The sequence below is a fragment of the Panthera uncia genome, chromosome X (assembly GCF_023721935.1).
Source record: "Panthera uncia isolate 11264 chromosome X, Puncia_PCG_1.0, whole genome shotgun sequence".
Lineage (NCBI taxonomy): Eukaryota > Metazoa > Chordata > Mammalia > Carnivora > Felidae > Panthera > Panthera uncia.
In genome coordinates this window covers 13,838,181-13,860,309 of record NC_064817.1, presented here as the reverse complement: position 1 = coordinate 13,860,309, position 22,129 = coordinate 13,838,181, and the positions used below count along the sequence as shown (strand labels likewise).

At 36.0% G+C, this 22,129-nt stretch overlaps 1 protein-coding gene across 2 annotated transcripts in view; it reads right to left on the bottom strand.

Moving 5' to 3' along the window:
* Window positions 1-22,129, bottom strand: part of CDKL5 (cyclin dependent kinase like 5) — a 198,762-nt gene that overhangs the window by 108,663 nt on the left and 67,970 nt on the right. For both annotated transcript variants that reach the window (XM_049643537.1, XM_049643538.1), the window contains exons 2-3: window positions 19,884-20,103; window positions 17,347-17,381 (exon numbers count right to left, since the gene is read on the bottom strand). In XM_049643537.1, coding sequence (XP_049499494.1) covers window positions 17,347-17,381; window positions 19,884-19,947 — 99 coding nt within the window. In that variant the 5' untranslated portion in view covers window positions 19,948-20,103. The remainder of the gene's footprint in view (window positions 1-17,346; window positions 17,382-19,883; window positions 20,104-22,129) is intronic.

Here is a 22,129-nt window from a genome sequence, read left to right as displayed (position 1 = left end):
AGTGTTGGGATAAAAAAATTATTCATTGAAATTACCTCTCAAAAGGAGAAATACTTTTTCAGATAAACCAAAACTGAGTGAAGTTTTTTAACATTGGATCAGTCTTGGGGCACCTGGGTGGCTCAGTCAGTTAAGCGTCCAACTTTGGCTCAGGTCATGGTCTCACGGTTCATGAATTCGAGACCCACGTTGGGCTCTGTGCTGACAGCTCAGACCCTGGAGCCTGCTTGGGAATCTGTGACTCTCTCTCTCTCTCTTTCTCTCTCTGCACCCCCTCCCCTGCTCACGCTATCTCTCAAAAAAATAAACATTTAAAAAAAATTTAAAAAAAAACAACAGTGGATCAGCCTAGTAAAAACTTTTAAAAAGTTCTTTAGAGAAGGAAAATTATACAGGTCAGCAAGTCAGATCTAAATGAGGTAAGAGCACTGGAGAAGGAATAAACGAAGGCAAAATAAAATGTGTTTTTCCTATTCTTAATTAATAGATAACCATTCAAGGGCACCTGGGTGGCTCAGTCGGTTGAGCATCCGACTTCAGCTCAGGTCATGATCTCATTGGTTCGTGAGTTCAAGCCCCACATCGGCCTCTGTGCTGACAGGTCAGGGCCTGGAGCCTACTTCAGGTTGTGTGTCTCCTTCTCTCTGCCCCTCCCCACTTGTGTTCTGTCTCTCTCAAAAATAAATAAACATGAAAAAAAAAATAGATACCCATTCAAAGAATAGTAACAATGTATTCACTGATTATAGCATAGGGATAAGTAAAATGAACGAATGACAGCAATGTTACAAGGGGGATGGGAGGGAGGAATTCAGAAAATTCTAGTTTAAGGTACACATACTGCCTGAGAAGCAGAATACAGTTATCTGATAGCAGACTTAAAGACCAACGTTGTATGAGACAAGCTCCAGGGCAATGACTAAAAACCTTTTTTTTTTTTTTTTAATGTTTATTTATTTTTGAGAGAAAGAGAGAGAGTAGGAGAGTGTGAGCGTGGTAGGGGCAGAGAGAGAGGGAGACGGAGGATCCAAAGCAGGCTCTGCGCTGATGCAAAGAGCCCAATAAGGGGCTCAAACTCACAAACCGTGAGATCATGACCTGAGCCACCCAGGCGCCCCTGACAAACTCTTTTTTAAAGAAGTATAATGGACATGCTAAGACAAGAGAGAAAATAGAATCACATAAAACAGTCCATTAAAACCAGAAGGAAGAAAAGGAAAGAAATGTTTTTGTTAAAAAAAAAAGGGGGGGGGGTTGCCTGGCTGGCTCATAACCCCTTGATCTTGTTGGGTGTAGAGATTACTAAAAAAAAAAATTTTTTTAAATAAAAAAAGAAGAAGTGTAACAAACAGAAAAGTTACAAAAATGGTTCATACTGATCCAAATATATTAATAATCACCTTAAATGTGAATGGCCTAAATACGTCAATTAAAAGAGATTGTGAGAATGGATTTTTAAAAGCCACTTTAAATAAAGACACAGATAGGTTAAAAGCAAAGGGATACAAAAAGGTATATCACATTAACACTAAAGAAAGCTGGAATAACTATATCAATTTTATACAAATCAGATTTCAGAACAAAGAAAATCATCAGGAATAAAGACGGACATTATAAAATGATACATTCTCCAAGAAGACATAATAATCCTTAATATGCATATGCACCAAACAAGAGGACATCAAAATTCATGAGGCAAATATTGACAGAACTGCAAGGAGAAACAGACAAATCCACCATTATAGTTGAAGACTTTAACACCCGCTCCCCAACTTCCAGTAACTGACAGATCTGCAGATAAAAATTGAGTAAGGATATAGGTGAACTGAACAGCACCATTAACTAACTAGACCTACCAGACATTTACGTAACACTTCTTCCAACAGAAGCACAACACATATTCTTCTCAAGCTTATATCAAGCATTCATCAAAGTGGACCAAATTCTGGGCCATAAAACACAACAAATTTTAAAGCATAAAAATCATACAAAGTATACTCTCACAACACAATGGAATTAAACTAGAAATCAATAACATAAAGCTGGGAAATCTCAAAATATTTAGAGATTAAACAAGACACTTCTAAATAACACACAAGTCAGTGGCTCCTGGCTATCTCAGTTAGTGGAGTGACTCTTGATCTCAGGGTCATGAGTACAAACCCCACATTCAGTGTAGAACTTACTTAAATTTTAAAAAATAAATAAATAAATAAATAAATAATTTTTTTTTTTTGACACAGGTCAAAAAGAAATCTTGAATTTAAAAATATTTTGAACTAAATGAAAATGAAAGTATAAAACAAAATTGTGTGATGCAGCAAAAGCAGTGTATAGAAAAAAGTTTGTAGCATGGAATGCATATATTAGAAAAGAAAACAGACCTAAAATCAGTAACTAAAATAAATAAATAAAATCAGTAACTAATCTTCTATCTTAGGAAATAATACAAAGAGGGATAACTTAAGCCTAAAGCAAGAAGAAAAGAATAATAAAAATAACAGAAGTAATCAATGAAATTGAAAACAGAAACTCAACAGTGAAAATCAATGAAAACAAAAGCTGGCTCTTTTAAAAGAACAGTAAAATTCATAAACCTCTAGCGAGGCTAACCAAGAAAAAGAGAAAAAACAGAAATTATTAATATCAGATATGAAAGAAGAGTCATCACTACAAATCACATGGACATTAAAGGAATAATAAAGGAATATTATGGAGGAATATTATGAACAAATCTATGCTATAAATTTAGTAACTTAGGTAAATGGACCAACTCCTTGAAATATACAAACTATCAACATTTATCCAAGGAATAATAGATAGTCTGAATAGACCTGTATGTATGGAAGAAACTCAACCAATAATAACCTTCTAAAATAAAAGTCCCATATCCAGATAGTTTCACTGGTGACTTAAGGAGAGATTATACTAATTCTCTACAATCTCTTCCAGAAAAATCTCTCTCTTCCAGAAGTAGAGGAACACTTCTTAACTCACTCCATGAAGCCAGTATTACCTTAATACCAAAACCAGATAAAAACATTAAAATAAAGGTAAGCTACAGGTGAATCTCTCTCATGAACATAGATGTAGAAATCCTCAAAAAATATTGGCAAAGCATAAACAGCAATGTATAAAAAGAATGATACACCATGACAATGTGGGATTTGTCCCAGGTGTGCAAGGTTGGTTCACCATTCTAAAATCAATTCATGTAATCTACCATCATCAGTGAGCTAAAATAGAAATGTCACATCATATCAATTGATGCAGAAAAACAATGACAAAACCCAAACCCATTTGGATGTAAACTCTTAGTAATCTAGGAATAGAAGTTCCTCAGCTTAATAAAGAACATCTACAAAAATCCTACAGTTAACATCATGCTTAATGGTAAGAAACCACATGCCTTCCCACTAAGCTCAGGAATAAGATAAGGATGACCCCTCTTACCACTTTTTTCTTTAATGTTTTTTTTTTTTTTATTATTCATTTCTGAGACAGAGAGAGAGCACGAGCAGGGAAGGGGCATAGAGAGAGGGAGACACAGAATCAGAAGCAGGCTCCAGGCTCTGAGCTGTCAGCACAGAGCCCGGCGCGGGGCTCGAACTCACAGACCTAGAGATCATGACCTGAGCCGAAGTCGGTCGCTCAACCAACCGAGCCACCCAGGCGCTCCCCCTCTTACCACTTTCATTCAACATTTTATTGGAAGCCATAACTAATACAATAAGAAAAAGAAATGAAATGTATACAGATTGGGAAAGAAAAAATAAACTGTTGTGTTCACAGATGATTGGCTTGCCCATGAAGAAAATCTCAAAAAACCTACAATGAAAAACTCCTGGAACTAATAAACAGTTCTAGCTAAGTCACAAGTTACAAGGGTAATATACAAAAATCAACTGCTTTCCCACATACCAGGAATGAATAATTAGAAATAAAAATTAAAAACAATACCATTTACATTATCACACACACAAAAGTACTGAGGTATAAATCTAACACAACATTTGCAAGATCTGTTATGCGAAACCCTACATAACTATGTTGAAAGAAATCAAAAGATTTAAATAAATGGAGAGATATTCTGCACTCATGCATTAGAACACTCAGTACTAGGATGTCAATTCTTCTCAACTTGATCTATAGACTCAGTGTGATCCCAATTCCAGTAAGCTATTTATTTTCTGGATGCCAACAAACTGATTTTAAAAGTAACATGGATGGTGCCTGGATGGCTCGGTCGGTTAAACATCTGACTTTGGCTTAGGTCATGATCTCATGGTTCGTAAGTTCGAGCCCCACATCGGGCTCTGTACTGACAGCTCGGAGCCTGGAACCTGTTTCAGATTCCGTGTCTCCCTCTCTCTCTGCCCCTCCCCCCACCTCCAAAATAAACAAACATTAAAAAGATATTTTTAATAAAAATAAAAGTAACATGGAAAGGCAAAAAGACAGAATAGTTAACACAAAATTGAAAAGGAACAATAAAGTTGAAGAACTGATATCACCTGATTTTAAGACTTGCTATAAAACTATAGTAATCAAGACGGCATGATATTAGGTGAAGGAAAGACAAATAAATCAATGGAACAGAACAGAGCCCAAAAATAGACTCAACACAAACACAACTGATTTTGACAAAGATGCAGAAGCAATCCAATGGGAAAAAAAGGTCTTTTCAACAAATGGTTCTGGACGTTCATATGTAAAATAAAGAATCTAGACACAAACCTTGTAACTTTCACAAAAATTAACCCAAAGTGGATCACAGACCTAAATACAAAATTACAAGACTTCTAAAAGGTAACCTAGAAAATCTAGATGACCCTTGACCTTGGTGATGTGATTTTGTATATTGCCAAAAGGACAATCTACCAAAAAAATTGATAAGTTGGAGATCAATGACTGGGAGAAAATGTGTGCAAAAACAGAGTGATATCACCAAAAATGTCAAAATAGGGAAATCTAGGACTCCGTCCTTTCACAGAAACAAATAATGGGCTGGAAAAAGTATTAGAATCAGTTTCTAGAACTCTGCAACTAGTCAAAACCTTAAAATGACCATGAAAAAACTTGATAAAAGAGGTAACTACTGTGTGATATGAGCTCAATGCGCATTTTAAACTGCCTACCTACTTTACCCTACACACCATATCCATGATGGACAAGCAGACAATAAATAGAAGACAACTTCCTCAACCTGATAAAGCACATTTATGAAAGATCAACAACTAACATCATGCATACTCAGTGATTTAAAAGACAGAAAGCCTTCTCCCCAAGATCAGGAACAAGGTGAAGGTGTCCACTTTTGCCACTTAATAACACTGTACTAAAAATTCTAGCCAGAACAACTAGGCAAGACAAAGAAATAAAAAGTTTCCAGATTAAAAGGGAAGAAATAAGGGCACCTGGCTGGCTCAATCAGCAGAGCACGCGACTCTTCATCTTGAAGTTGTGAGTTCAAGCCCCACGTTGAGTGTAAAGTTTACTTAAAAATAAAATATATAAAAAAATAAAAATAGCACACCTGTGTGGTTTAGTCTGTTAAGCGTCCCGACTCTTGATTTTGGCTCAGGTCACGATCTCATGTTCATGAGTTCAAGCCCTGCATCGGGCTCTGTGCTGACAGTGCCTGCTTGGGATTCTCTCTCTCTCCCTCTCTCTCTAGCCCTCCGGCACCTGTGCACTCTTTCTCTCTCTCAAAATAAACTTAATAAAAATAAAAATAAGTAAATAAAATTTTTAAAAGGAAGAAATGAAACTACTCTCATCCACAGATGATATAATTATAGAAAGAAAATCCAAAAGAATCCACACCTTACAGCTAACAAATTCAGCAAAACTACAGGATAAAAAATCAAAACACGATAGCCAGTAGTCTACAAAATGTTAGACACATAATTACATTTGACCCAGCAATTCTATTCCTAGGTATATATACAAAAGAATTAAGAGGAAGGACTCAGATACTTGTATGTGAATGTTCATAGGAACATTATTCACATTAGCCAAAAGTGGAAACAATTCAAGTGTCCATCAACAAATGAATGGATAAGCAAAATGTGGTATATACATACAACAGAGTATTATTTCGCATAAAAAGGAATGAAGTTCTGACACATACTACAACATGAATGAACCTTGAAAACATTATGCTAAGTAATAGAAGCCAGACACAAAAAGACAAATATTGTATTATTCCACTTATACAAAATATCTAAAATAGGCAAAACTGTAGAGACAGAAAGTAGATTAGAAGTTGCTACATGCTGGGGGTAAGGGGGAATGGGGGAGTTACTGCTTAATTGCTACAGTTTCTTTTGTGTATGGTAAAGAAAATTGGAAATATATTGGTGATGGTTACATAACACTGTGAATGCGATGATGCCACTGAACTGTACACTTAGAAATGGTTAAGGGGCGCCTGGGTGGCGCAGTCGGTTAAGCGTCCAACTTCAGCCAGGTCACGATCTCGCGGTCCGTGAGTTCGAGCCCCGCGTCAGGCTCTGGGCTGATGGCTCGGAGCCTGGAGCCTGTTTCCGATTCTGTGTCTCCCTCTCTCTCTGCCCCTCCCCCGTTCATGCTCTGTCTCTGTCCCAAAAAAAATAAATAAAAAACGTTGAAAAAAAAAAATTTTTTTAAAAAAAGAAATGGTTAAAATGGCAAATCTTGTGATACATATTTTACCACAATAATAAAAAATCAGTATTTCTACATACTAGCAACTGACAATCCAAAATGGAAATTAAGAAAGCAATTCCATTTAAAATAGCATCCAGGGGCACCTGGGTGGCTCAGTAGGTTAAGCATCCGACTCTTGATTTCAGCTCAGGTCGTGATCTCGTGGTTCATGAGTTCAAGTCCCACATGGGGCTCCATGCTCATAGCATGGAGCCTGCTTAGGATTCTCTGTCTCCGCCTCTCTCTGCCCCACTCCCCACTCATCTCTCTCTCAAAAAATAAATAAACTTTTAAAAAAAAGAGCATCCAAATGAATAAATACCTAGGAATAAATGTAACCAAGCATGTAAAAGACTAATACATTGAAAACTACAAAGTACTGATGAAAGAAGTTAAAGAAGACTTAAATAAACAGGTCTTACATTCACAGATTGGAAAAATTTATATTGTTAAGGTAACAATACTATGCAAAGTAATCCACAGATTCAATGGACTCTCTATCAAAATTCCAATGGCCTTTTTTTTCAGAAATGGAAAAGCTAATCCTCAGATTCATATGGAATTGCAAGGGGCTCTCAATAACCAAATGAGTATTGAAAAAAGAAGAAACAAAGTTGGTGGATTCATACTGATTTCAAAACTTACTACAAATCCACAGTAATCAAAACAGTGTGGCACTGACATAAGGACAGACACACAGACCAATGGAATAAAATTGAGAGTCTGGAAATAAACTAATATACTGATGGTCAACTTATTTTCAACAAGGGTGGCAACACCAATAAACAGGGAAAAACTGTCTCTTCAACAAATGGTGTTAGGACAACTGCATACCCAACATCCAAAAGAATGAAGTTGGATCCCTATCTCATACTACATATAAAAATTAACTCAAAATGGAATAACCACATAAATATAAAAGCTAAAACTAAACTATTAACTTTTAATTTTTTAAATGTTTTTATTTATTTTTGAGACAGAGAGAGCATGAGCAGGGGAGGGGCAGAGAGAGGAGACACAGAATCCAAAGCAGGCTCCAGGCTCTGAGCTGTCAGCACAGAGCCTGATGCGGGGCTCAAAACTCACGGACTGTAAGATCATGACCTGAGCTGAAGTCGGACGCTTAACCAACTGAGCCACTTAGGCGCCCCTAAACTATTAAGTTTTAAAAAGGCATAAGCCATCATGACCTTGAATTTGGCAGTGGTTTCAAAAACATGAGCAATAGAGGAAAAAATAAACTGGACTTTATGCAAAGGACACTACCAAGTAAACAGACAATCTACAGAATGAGAAAAAATACTTGCAAACCACACACTTAATAAAGGACTTATATCCAGAATATATAAAGAACTCTTGCAACTGAACAATAAAAACCCAATTTAAAAATGGGCAAAGAACTCAAAGAGACATTTTTCCAAAGAAGATAGGCAAATGGCCAACAAGTACAAGAAAAGAAACTCAACATCACAAATCATTATGGACTTGCAAATCAAATACACAATATGCTACCACTTTATGTCAGCTAAGATAGCCACAACAACAACAAAAAAATAAGAAAACAAGTGTTGGCAAGCATATGGAAAAACTGGAACACTTGCATATTGCTGGTGGAAACAGTTTTGTGGTTCCTCAAAAAGTTGAACATAGAACTTCCATATTACCTAGCACTTCTACTCTTAGTACACACCCAGAAAGAATTGAAAACAGGAATTCAAACAAAACTTGTACATGAAAGTTCACAGCAGCACTGTTCACGATAGTCAAAAGGTGGAAACAACCCACATGTCCAATGACAGACGAATGCATAGACAAAATGTGATATATTCATACAATGGAATATTATTCAGTCGTAAAGAGGAATGAAGTATGGATACATGCTACAATACGGATGTATCTCAAAAACATTATGCTAAGTGAAAGAAGGCAAACTACAAAGGTCACACATTGTATGTGATCCCATTTACAGGAAATGTCCAGAATAGGTAAACCTATAGATACAGAAAGTAGATTGATGACTGCCAGGGATGGGGAGGAAGAGACATGGGGAATGGGCACTTCATGGGCATGAGGTTTTCTTTTCTTTTTTAATGTTTATTTATTTACTCTGAGACAAAGAGAGAACAAGTGGGGGACGGGCAGAAAGAGATGGGGAGAGAGAATCCCAAGCAGGCTCCATGCTGTCAGCACAGAGCACGATGCGGGGCCCTATCTCACAAACCTTAAGATCATGACCTGAGCCCATATCAAGAGTCTGACGCTTAACCGACTGAGTCACCCAGGTGCCCCACGAGGGTTTTTCTTGAGGTCATGAAAATACTTTCTACTTGACAGAGGTAGTGATTGCACAACACGGTGAAGGCACTAAATGCCACTGAACTGTATACTTTAAAATGACTGATTTTATGTTATGCCAATTTTACCTCAATTTTTTAAAAAAATGATGGACCTAAAATGTAGCTTAATTCCAGGCTCTTCCACTTCCTAACTTGTATGACCTTCAGGAAATTAACCTATTGAGGATCAGTTTCCCCCACGTAAAAAGAAGGTAATATTAATTTATAATTGTTAGGAAGATTTAAAGTAATGAAAATAAGGCATCTAGCATAATACCCAGAAGTCAAGAGGTACTTGAAACAGAAATTACTACTATTTCTTGTTAACTTCTCATTTATTTTCACTTGAATTATATTAGGAAGATACCTCCTGGTTTTAGTCTCCAAAGAATTTTACTGTTCATATTTGTGAGAAATCTCTTTCTCTTAAACTCAAGTATTCTTTCATAGTCTCAGGGAAGACTGTTTTATTCTTTGTATTCACCTTTGGATGAAAAGAGTTACTCAGGCCAGTGATGGGACGTAGTCTATGTAAATACGCTGTGTCTCTGTATGCCCAGTCCCTAGCAAAGTTCACTTCTGTGACAGCTGAAATGTGAGAGGTAAGCAATACAAAATTTCCTACACAGCCATCCCAACAATTTATCCAAGCCCAGCTCAAGGGAAAAGCAATTTTCAGTGGAAGTCCCACACTTTATTAACTCTATTTCTCAGGCTCCAAGAGCACAAAGGGCAAAGAGACAAATAGAAATTGAGATGGATGATCCACCGAGACCACTATGCAGTCCACCGTATTTTCCCAGTTGGGGCTTGTTCAACATCAGGAGTCAGCAAGCTCTTTCTGGTAAGGGCCACAATAAAAATTGTATGCTTTGTATGTCATACAGTCTCTGTCGCAACTACTCAACTATTATTATTTTAATACAAAGCATCCATAGGAAATACAGAAATGAATGAGTATGGCTGTGTTCCAACACAATTTTATTTGTCAAATAGGCAGTGGGCCACGTTTGGAGCACGGGCAGAAGTTTGCCAACTCCAGATCTACACTGTCAGGGTAGGCACTCCTGCCCATCCTAATATGGCGGTCCTAAAGGAAATGGCCTGGGCCACGTGGATCAAGTTTCAGCTGTGCCATTTGGGGAAGGTTCTACAATCCATCAATACTCCGCCTAGGATTCTGGGCCCTCTGGCACTCAGAAGTAAACAAAACTTCCCACTTGTACCATTCTTATTCAGCTGCCCTCAACTAATAGCGCTACTTCCTAATTTATTCCCATCTTTGTGGTAGTCCTTTTACGGGGTTCTGGGAAATACTGATTTCTTTTCTTTTCTCCTTTATTACTGACATGAGTTTTTTCCTAAGCAGGCTCTAATGAAGAATGTATTGAAAAATGGGGGAAAAGCTTTCACACTATCATTTCCACTATAATCTTCTCTCAAATTATCCTCTTCCAATTTATGTGTTAAGCTTCCTGACAGAAGTAAACATGATCTTGTATTTGTTGATTTATAAATACTAGACTAAATTCCTCAAAAGTAGGAATTATTTATTGATTTCTACAGAGCCAGTTCCAAGCAGAGTACCTGACATTTTGTGGGCACTCAATAGATTTTTCTCAAACAGATATTTGATTGAATTTTACTTTATAATGCCATGCCTAGAACACAGTGCTTTCAATACAGGAGGTACAAGAAAATGTATTTAACTGGATGTTTTAAAATGAAAAGGTTTTAACATATGAAACAAACCTTTAAATTGGGAAAGAGTAAAGCTCAAAAGCATTTATAGAATATAAACTGTAGCTTCTAATAGTATTTCAGGGTTGGATTACTATTTATATAGAAATAGATCACTGTGTACTACTTTCCAGCTAGTGATTTCAACAATTGTTAAGCTTAACTACTTAAAAGTATCCACCATATGGGCATTTGTTGAGCCGTTCCTTTTCCTGTATTACCAGTGAATACATATTTCAAGGCTGTGTAAAAAAAATTATTTACTTTCATTTTTGCTCCTGAAGTTTTGAAAAGTTGCATTAAAGAGCTAGTATAAATCCCTTAAGCACAGACATGTATCAGAGGCTAACGAAATTACTCATCTGAAAAAGGTATAGAACATTCTTTTCTTTGAACTAATTATGTTTTTACAATTAGCACACAAAGAAGACTTTAACGTCCATCTAGTGCCCCAGCCAACTCATCCCCTGGTTGGGAGGTGGAGGAGTGTGTGCAGGAGGGATGGACAAATCATTTAGGAGTTCACTGTGAGAAGGATGAACAAGCTAAAGTCTTCCGTGTGTAGACAATGCATGCATAGTTAGTACCTGCCAGTTCTAACAGGACCATTTTTTAAATCCCATTTACTAAAAAACAAACAAACAAACAAACAAAACAAATCTAGATTAGGATGATGACGATAAAGATAACCATGAAGCTGGTAAAAGCTAAAAATTCTTTTAGTTCCTGGAAGAAGTTAGACTCACCTGGAAATTGACACATAAGCCATTATTACTTTTATTGATAACAAGACAACAAAAACATAGGTAGTTTGTCCCATATCAAAAGACTAGCAGAATTTAAAATGCAAAATATTATAATACACAGAAATATGATTTTGGTAAGACTGCTGTAGTGTTCCAGGAACTTTTCCACAATTAATTGATCAGTAAGAAAAAATCGGTCAAGAGAGGAAACCACACAGAAGTAATGGTTCTATATAAGTGCATCTTTAAGAGTAGACAGAAGAGGTCTTCCCCAACTGATGATTCCTATTATCTTTGTTACCGACCCAAAGCCCATTTTAACATTGCCATCTCGTTAATCTCCATAACGCGCAATAAATTAAAGTCATTTAGGGAAGTGTAATTACTTCAAAAAATGATTATGGTGAAATAATCAATACTTAAATATTTCCAGCTTCCTACAATCTTTATTAAAAACCCAAGCCTCTCTCTAATTTTCTTCAAATGCTAGAAATTTTATAGACAAGAAGCAGGAACACACATCTTACTTTTATTTAAATAAGGAGGAAAGTAATGACAAAGAAAATAATCCCATATATTCAATTTCTCATTGTTGATTCATCTAAGTTTTATTCTAAAAACTCAATTCAGGGGCGCCGGGGTGGCTCAGTCAGTTAAGCGTTTGGCTCTTAGTTTCAGCTCAGGTCATGATCTCACGGTTTGTGGGTTCGAACCCCACATCAGGCTCTGTGCTGACAGCTGCAGAGCCTGCTTGGGATTCTCTCTCTCCCTCTCTCTTTGCCCATCCCCTGATCGCTCCCTATCTCTCTCAAAATAAACGTTTAAAAAATTTTAAAAACCTCAATTCACATGTAAAACTTAAATCTAAACAATTTAAGACTTGTTTCATTTAATGTGGAAAAAAACTGAAACAAAGTTTATTTTGTTTTAGTAGAAAATAACTGTGTGGTTTTAGATGGTGGACTATAATCTGTTAAATTGGTGATGGTTCATGGACTTTTCCTCAAGTATCTTCTTTAAAATAGCGCGTTGGTTTTTTTTGTTTTTTTTGTTTTTTTTTAATGTGACCAAATCATATTCAGCTTTTTGGTGGAAAACAAAATTAATGTGAAAAAGAAAAAGAGGAAATCACTAATTCAAAATACATAAAGCTTGCTAAAAATGAACTCTTACAGCAAAAGACAAACTGCTCATAGTTTGATAACCAATGAATGGCTTTTAGTAGGGGAAAATATGGGTATTGCTGAGTAGTGAATTTTTTATTAAATATATATATATATTTTGCGAGAGAGAGAGAAAGAGCGTGAGAGAGGGAGGGACAGAAAGAGAGGGAGACAGAGGATCCAAAGTGGGCTCTGCATTGACAGCAGTGAGCCCGACACAGGGCTCGAACTCATGAACCGTGAGATCATGACCTGAGCCAAAGTTGGATGCTTAACTGACTGAGCCACCCAGGTGCCCCTGCTGACTAGTGAATATTTAATCAAAACTATTCCTCCTAGTACTCTCAATCCCAATTTCTCAACTCTCAAAATGGAAAATGGCACAATCCAGATTTTTTCTGCTTACTCTCTCCTTAACCTCTGACTTCAACGTACCATTTCACTTAAAGAGGTCATTACTAAACAGCAACGTTAAATGAAATGGATTTTCTCACCCCTCAATCCTTATCATCATGCATCCTGTTATGGATTTTTACATTGTTAGTGAATACCATTTTACAAAATCTTTCTTCCTTGCTTTCTAGAGGTGTGCCTCCGTCTCCTTTCGGTAGGACTATTTAAGGATGCCCTCAACTCTGCTCTGTACTCACTTTTGGAAGGTCCATAACATTTCACAGTTCCACCTAGTTCATGTTCAAGTTAGCGATTTCTGATATGAGACCAAAACCTGGTTCTACCACTTCTTGGCTGCAAAATCTTGGCCCTAACACATAACTCTGTATAATGCCTCAGCTTTCTTATCTGTAAAATGGGTATAAGAGTAGAAATGTTGTAGGGAGTAAATGTAAAGCATCTAGCAGAGTTAGCCAGCATGCGTTAGATGCTCAATATGTGGTACTTATTACCAGGTTTGGTATTCTGCTGCCATTTTACTCTTTTTTCATGAAAGCCAAACTCATTATTTCTCCCTCTAAACTTATATCCTTTATAAGTTTTAAATCAGATAAATGATACCAATGTTTTTCACTTTACCACAAACCCTTGGGATCATCTCTAATCTTTCCACAGGAACCTGGTACTCTGTAACAGCTCTCAAAAGTGCCCTTCATTTTTGGTTCTGTAATTTAAGTCCACTTTATTATTTATTAAATATTTATAGGCTCTACCCCCAACACTGGATTCTACATGGCTTTGTATAACCAGTTATCCCAAGAGCATGTCACCTACTAATTCAAAACAAACAAAAATTTCTCCTGTGTCAACCCCAGCCACAGGAAAGGAAATACATGAATCGGCATTTCCCTGTCCTAGAATCAGTTAGCATTGCCCTCCAACCTCTCAAACAGGTTGCACAATGTATCATCTCCAGTTCTAATCACATCTCCTTATGTCACTGCATTCCATTTTCCCTGCTTTAAGGATGACCTCCTTTGAGCTTCTGCAAAGAAAGTATGCAGTAAAACATGCCTCCCCTCTCATAAGCACTTCAAAGCAGACATGCAAATAAAAAGAAAATCAGCACTGCATATCTGGAGAGCAAAGGTCCAAACCAGAACCTAAGTAGTCCTGAGGTATCATAAGTAGCCTAACACTTAATATACGAATTTTCATATATAAAACTCCAATGTGTGTGTGTGTGTGTGTGTGTGTGTATACACACACACACACACACACACACACACACACACTAAACAGAAGCTGTGGAAAAGAGTACAGTTACATTTTTCTTTTCAATTAGGCAGCATTTCAGTAAATTAAGAAATATGGTCTTTGGCCTGGAATGGCCCAACATCATATTGTGTTCACAAAAGACAAGATACATTTGTTTATAAACATGACCTCTAAATTTCTTGCAATAGGACCCAGATTAAAACAGTAACTTTCTTTCATATTTGCTCAAATATATAATGTCCTAGGAATTATTTAATTGTATATACACCCATGGCCAACCCTCTCTAAAAGATGGCAAATTTATGCATAAGTGATCGCACATACTTATGCACACATAATCACACAGACCTGATTTATACATTTTATAAGCATTTCCCTAAATTTGTAAAAGCTATGCAAAATATACAGGCATGATCATTTTACATATAATGGATACAACAGGGAAGATGAAACCCATTTTTAACTATAACATGAGATTTCATAGTAATCCATTTGATTGATTCTAAAGGATAAATCTTAGAAGCATCAAATTCTCTACTTTTGGATAATGGGGTAAAGATTTGAAGGTCTGATTCTAGCTGAAAAAAAGAATATATCTATAACAAGTCTAATGACTAAACAGCTGCAGATTCTAAAAAGAGTTTTATATTACTCTGAGTTGGGCACTAATTTATGCTTTACATTTTCCACCCAGCAGTATCTTTTTAGATGCATGAAAGGAAAAAGCAACAATACTTCGAGCTAGTCTGCAAATCTCTCATTTAGTGAAGGGTCGTAAAAAGAGATACTTTTTAGATGCAGTGTCATTTGCAGAAACCTCTTGGGTTATTTTTTTAAGTATCTATTATTCTACCTCTTTAGACCATAAGCCATACAAAAGAAAGAAAACTATGGTTTATTCATCCTTATAACTAAGTGCCCTAGGAATCAGAGGTCACATTTAGAGTTGGCTTCCCAAGAGCAGAGATACCTATCTATCCTCATGTACTTTCACTCTGGGCCAATCTTGCTGGCACTAACAGTGTGTATTATGAGAACCAGGTACAGGTAACAAGCGTATCTTCACAAATGAGTAAACCAGACACATGGGAAGATAAAAACATGTATTAGTTGAATATATTCAATTAATAAAGTTTATTTTTACATAAAAGGCAGAAAGAGAGCTTAGATAAGGTTAAAAAAAGCATAGGGGGAACAGTCACAGGAAGAAGTGTGACAAGACTGAGAGAAAACACTGTTAGAAGACTTGCATTATGTATCAGAAATCTTTCAATTTTAAAACTCAAAGATGGGGTGCCTGGGTGGCTCAGTCGGTTAAGCGTCTGACTTCGGCTCAGGTCATGATCTCACGGTCCGTGAGTTCAAGCCCCGCGTCGGGCTCTGTGCTGACAGCGCAGAGCCTGGAGCCTGTTTCAGATTCTGTGTCTCCCTCTCTCTCTCTCTGACCCTCCCCTGTTCATGCTGTCTCTCTCTGTCTCAAAAATAAATAAACGTTAAAAAAAAAAAAAATTAAAAAAAAAAAAAAACTCAAAGATTAAAATTAAGAACTAAAGCTTCCATTAGCTATGCCGTATCAACAGAGCCAAGGTATAAAAGGAAGTATTATGTTCATGAAAGAGTCAAATTTAACTTGGAAACGAACAACCTATTTCCCTTGAGTAGTATCCACCAAGGAATTTTATTTTTTTGAAGCTTCAAAAATTTAGTGTAACTCAAGGCAACTCATTACCGGTATAGAAATTCATTAGAGAGCTTTCCACTTGTTTAATTTCCAACTGCAGTAATATTTCTTAATAAGGTATTCAAGGTGCTAAATTTATTTTGATTACATTTATTATTTTAAATTCTTAATCATCCTGAATCAAAAACCACAGTATTCCACCCATTTTTTTGAGGATTTACTGGCAGACATCTTCAGGTAACTATTACCAACATAAGATACTTTGAACACTCAATTTCAAGAATAGAAAATTCATTGAACCAAATTAAGAGACTTATGATCTAAATCCCAAATGTACATCAACTGCCATGAAGACTTAAATCTAAAACATACGATTTTGTACAACAGGAAAGAAAAAATAAACATAAAAATGGTATCCTCTTTATTTACACATATATACACATACATATATGTTATGATAAATAGATTTGAGAATTTAATTAAATGACTTGGACTAAATTGTTAAGCTCATCTCAGACATAAATTAAACCATTAGAAAATACCACAAAAAACTTTAACCTTTGGTCTTAACAAAATTATACACATAATAGCAAGAGGCCAGATTTTAATACTCAGACTAGGTATATCATGACAGAAAAATATTTAACCTAACATTTAAAATTGTTACAGCTTCATCAACCCTTGCCATGTTAAAGTTAGTCTCTGAGTAAAACACACTTACCTCTGAGCAACAGCTGTGGGAAACTTGAAAATAACTTCCCTGAATAATTGGTGATTAGTGTAACAAATAATCTATATCATAAGATCCATCACAAGGTTTAACAAGTGTGATCAACTACAACCAGTAATGATAATCATGTACTATTATCCAAAGCCCTATTTCATACCAAACACCAATCCACTACCTTTCAAAATCTGGATTCAGATCCATCAAGCAATCTAAGTTACTGGCTCCATGCGAAAAATACTGACTGAATACTCCTTCTTGCTCTTAAGTGTTTCAACATAAATCTGTCACTACATTGATTTCTTCTCTGTCACCTTTTCTCTCTTCCCATTAGGAATCTTTTCACCTATACACATAGCTCAACTGAGAAAAAAATACCATATGACCACAAATAACTAATGACTACCTAATCATGATAGAGCTTGTCCAAAAGTACTCTCCCTTTTCTGGGTTCACATGTTCATTCCACTTTATTAAGCATCATTATTATAGCCAACAGTTTTAATTATATGCCCACATGCACAGAACAATACGTTCATTTCTAAACAGTTAAACATATACAGTATTTTCTTTTTAAAAACCAGGTACTTGCCTTGTGTCTGCATTTAAGCACAACTCCATAGGCTCCTATAATAAAAAGAAATAAACAATTAGGGGCACATATACAAACTATAGCTCTTAGAGAAATAAAAGTTCTGTTATATTTACATTGGTTATCAATAAAATGTTATACTATCTTGTTATAATAATGAACGCTAAAGTGATAGTACTCTGCAGAAATTATGCAATGAGCCACATACAGAGAATGGATATTTATGTTTTTTTTATAAAACAAGAGTATAAGCAACCCATTTTCCCAACAAGTATTGTTAAATTGTTTCTCTCTTTTTAAAAAATTGTCGTTATTTTGAGACAGAAAGTGCGCAAATAAAGGAGGGGCAGAGAAAGAGAGAGGCAGAGAGAGAGAATCCCAAGCAGGCTCCACACTATCAGTGCAGAGCCTGATGTGGGGCTCGAACTCACAGACCATGAGATCATGACCTGAGCCGAAATCGATGTTTAACTGACTAAGCCACCCAGATGCCCCTGAATGTTTCTCTTTTTAAAGAACATTTCACTTGAGACATTTTAATTTAAGCTTAAAAGTTCTGGAGACAAGATGTGGACCTAAGAACTTTAAAAGTAAAGGAAAATTAACGCAAAAGATTCTAGAAAACTTAAAATTTAAAAGCTAATGACCTCAGTCCTAGGAGACATTTAAATCCTCTTCTAGGATACCTGAATGTCTTTCCTGACTGGCAAAATAGTATAGGCTTAAACATTCCAATTAATAACTAGTAGGAATTGCTACAGTTTTGCCATAAATCAAAACTCAGTACAAGGACACAGACCACAAGCAGTCCAAGGCTTTTTGGCCATTTATAGTCATGTACTTCTCTACTTTCTTCGGTCTATTTTGATGAGATTCATGACTACCTTTTGGGTTATTCATCCTCTTTTCTAGCCAAAAAAACTACTTCCTCACAGGCAGAACAGAGTCAACAGCAAGGTACCCAAGAAACTGAGGTTACAGTTATATTGTGACAACCTAATTAGTAAAATCAACATGTAATGTATGATACTTGAGGTGTGTATAAATGTCAATAACATTAAAAGACAGGCAAAGCCTGCACACATCTATGACAAAGGGACTTAAGAGAGATGAAATTGGGAAATGTGTCTTGAACAGAATCTAGGGAATGAGAACAAGTTTCCCTCACTTTGGTAGAGATGGATGAATCGTTATTATCATAGTCAGGATGGAATCAGCTACTACAACCATCCAACTTAATTCCACCATCACCAGACAATCCTTTAATCCAGATTTAACTGCCCATGCCATTTCACTACAGAGTGAAAATGCACTAGGTAGGCTACAGGAATGTAGAGTTTACTAGACAGTTTTTAATTTACTTAATATATATGTATTTCTTAGCCACTCCAGATCTTAAAGCAAGCACCCAATGATCAGACTGTATTTTGTTTCCATTTATTTGAAAAGGATTTAACTTACTATCTAGAACAGCTTTATTGTTCACATAGGTAAATCTTTAAAACTTCTTTTAACATTCACAATTTATTTGAAAATTCATAAGATATAAAATTTTTATAACATTTGCTTTAAAGATATAGATGCTAAGAAACCATAATTATAATCACTCATACCCTATTAAAAGAATCATTTCTCAAAATCCCCATAAAGTTATCTTTAAGTCAAAAGCAAAAATTACTAAGAAGGAAAATTCAGGAAGACTTATGAAAAATGAATTACCATATTTCATCAAATTAATGATGTCACTGATCATAAGCATTTTATGTACTAGTGGGGGGGGGGGGGGAATTGCTACCAATTAAACCATGACATGCTATAAATTATAACACACATCCTGATTTCAGAGATGTTAAAATCTGATCAAGTTGTGAGCCTCAGAACTCATAAAAATGTGGTTTACCATTCTCAAAGACAAATAGAGAACAAATAGATAAGTTATTCATTTATTTACTGTGTATTTAGTAAAATTTAACTTCTAGAAATAAATTTTAAATTATTCAAAATAAGCCTGATATAAAAATAAAATGTAACAAAAAACTATAAAGAAACCATAATTGCTAATTAACACAATGAAATGAAGGCAGCCTTCAGAAATCTCTAATTTGGGGCACCTGGGTGGCTCAGTCAGTTAAGTATCCAACTCTTGATCTCAGCTTAGGTCATGATCTCAGTTTGTGAGTTGAGTCCCAAGTCTGCTCTGCACTGACAGCAGGAAGCCTGCTTGGGATTCTGTCACTAGCTCTCTCTTTGCCCCTCCCCTGCTTGCTCTCTTTCTCTCTAAATAAATAAATTTAAAAAAAGAAAAAGACAAAGAAAGAAATCCGATTCATTAAATTTTAAAAGGTTTTAAAATGTTATTAACTTTCAATTGGAGAGTAAAACCCAAATAGTTTAAGCACAATTTTATTTTTTATATTTTACTCAAACACATATCTCAATAAATATAGGTAAAATTAATAGGATCTGAAGTAGTAACTTCTGTAGTGGTAGGTATAACTACATACATTAATCACAAACTCAAGGAATGCTGAACTTACCTTCACCTACAACCCCAAGGATCTCAAATTTATTCATCACATTACCAATGTTAGGAATCTTCATGAAGACAAACTCCTCTTTTGATGCAAGCCACAAAACATGGCATCAAAAAAGAACTGAGAAAGTTGTGCAGTAAATAGAAAATGTTGAAGGAAGAAATTCTCACAGGTTGGCAGGAACTTTCACATTTTGTTGTAATGTGAAGTATTAAATGATTCCCTGAAAGAAAAAACACAAAAGCCCTAAATTTTATATTCAGCACTCTAATAATTTATCCTTTGTGTACATTTTTAAAAAATCATGTTAATGTTTCATATACTAAAAAAAAAGAAGAAAAATAATAATAAGAGAGAAGAACCCAAAATGGAACAAAAACAAATGTGCCTAACTGTATTTGAAATGAGTAACATAACCACTCTGCAAAGGGGTCAAGGGAAACAGAAACGACTCCAGGTAACTTCTAAAAACAATGTTTTGGGGTGCCTGGGTGGCTTAGTCTTTTAAGCTTCCGACTTCAGCTCCGATCATGATCTCACATGATCTCACAGTTCCATGGGTTCGAGCCCCACATCGGGCTGTGTGCTGACAGCTCAGAGCCTGGAGCCAGCTTCAGATTCTGTGTCTCCCTCTCTCTCTACCCCTCCCTTGCTCGTGCTCTGTCTCTCTCTCTCTCTCAAAAATGAATAAACATTTAAAAAAATTTTTTAAACCAATGTTTTAACTACATACTCTCTTTAAGCTATAAACAAAAAAAATTTTTTCTAAACATATACTTAGATATTTGTTTTTACACAAAGATATGAAAACTCTATGTGTATTCTTGGATTGAGCAAATAAGTAAATAAATACATTGTGGATGATGAGTTTGGTTTCTTATTCTCATAAAATGAAGTTACAAATGGGAAAAGGGTGAAGGCTTGGAATTAGAGCTAAACATACCAGCTCAGTTCTCAATACATAGATGCAGAAATAGATATAACTGTGTATGGAAATATATATAGACATATACATATATTCCCTAGCTCTATCTGCTGAGGGGGCCTAGAAGCAATGACACTCCAACATTCATGGGCACAGCCAGTGCACCAATGAAAGGAACCAGGGTTCCTCAGAGAAACGGCTGATTCCCAGGCAAGAGCAAGGAAAAGTACACTATGGGACCAGGATATATTTTTGTGGTGCCAGAAAAGAAGGTAATGCTCAAAGAATGATGGGGGCATGTCTAAAGGACACAGGAGTCAACTTGAGTCACTTCGGTTCAAATGAGAAACATCTCAACAGCAAAATTAATAAAAATAGATTATAAACCACAGAATAAAATAAAAACACACCAGTCCTTACTTACACAAATAAATGAAGGGAGAAGGAAAAGCTCTGAGAGTATAATTCCAAATAATAAATGTAGTGATGGAATTAGAAAATCACCATTTGGCAACCACCTTGGTAATAATTATTTCAGGCAAGTATCATCAACATATGCTGAAACTAGTGGTTGAAAGTCTGATGGAAAACAGGATATTATCTAGTCTCAAAGTAGCTCCACTACAAAATACCCATTAATTAAAAGGGGAAAAATAGTAATTTCATAGTGTAGAATTCTGTCAGACACCACCTTAATTAAATGATCAAAGTTAACATCATCAATAATAGGACAAGCCAACATCATATGCCTCCTGATAGGATGCAATAAAACACTTCTGTGGCATTCCTTCCAAAAAGGTAAAACCTGAATCTAACCATAGGCCGCAACAGACAAGCCCAAACTGAGGGACATCCTACTAAATAACTGGACTATGTTCTTTACAAAATGTCTAGGTTATGAAGGACAGGGAACCAAGTAACTGTTAAAAGAAGCTTAGGAGACATGATAATTAAATATAATGTATGATCCCGGACTGGACTGAAACCTGGAGAAGAAAAAAATTTTTTTGCTATAAACTATTATGAGTGATGTACAACATGTGACTGTAGTTAATAATTCCTTATTGTCTATTTGAAGGTTGCTAAAAGAGTAGATCTTAAAGGTCTCATCACAAGGAATATGGGGCACCTGGGTGGCTCAGTCTGTAAAGCGTCTGACTCTTGATTTTGGCTCCAGTCATGATCTCACAGTTCGTGGGTTCGAGCCCGGGTCGGGCTCTGCATTGATAGTGCAGAGACTGCTTGGGATTCTTTCACTTTCGCTTTTGTTTTTGCTTTCTCTCTCTCTCTCTCTCTCTCTCTCTCTCTCTCTCTCTCTCTCTCT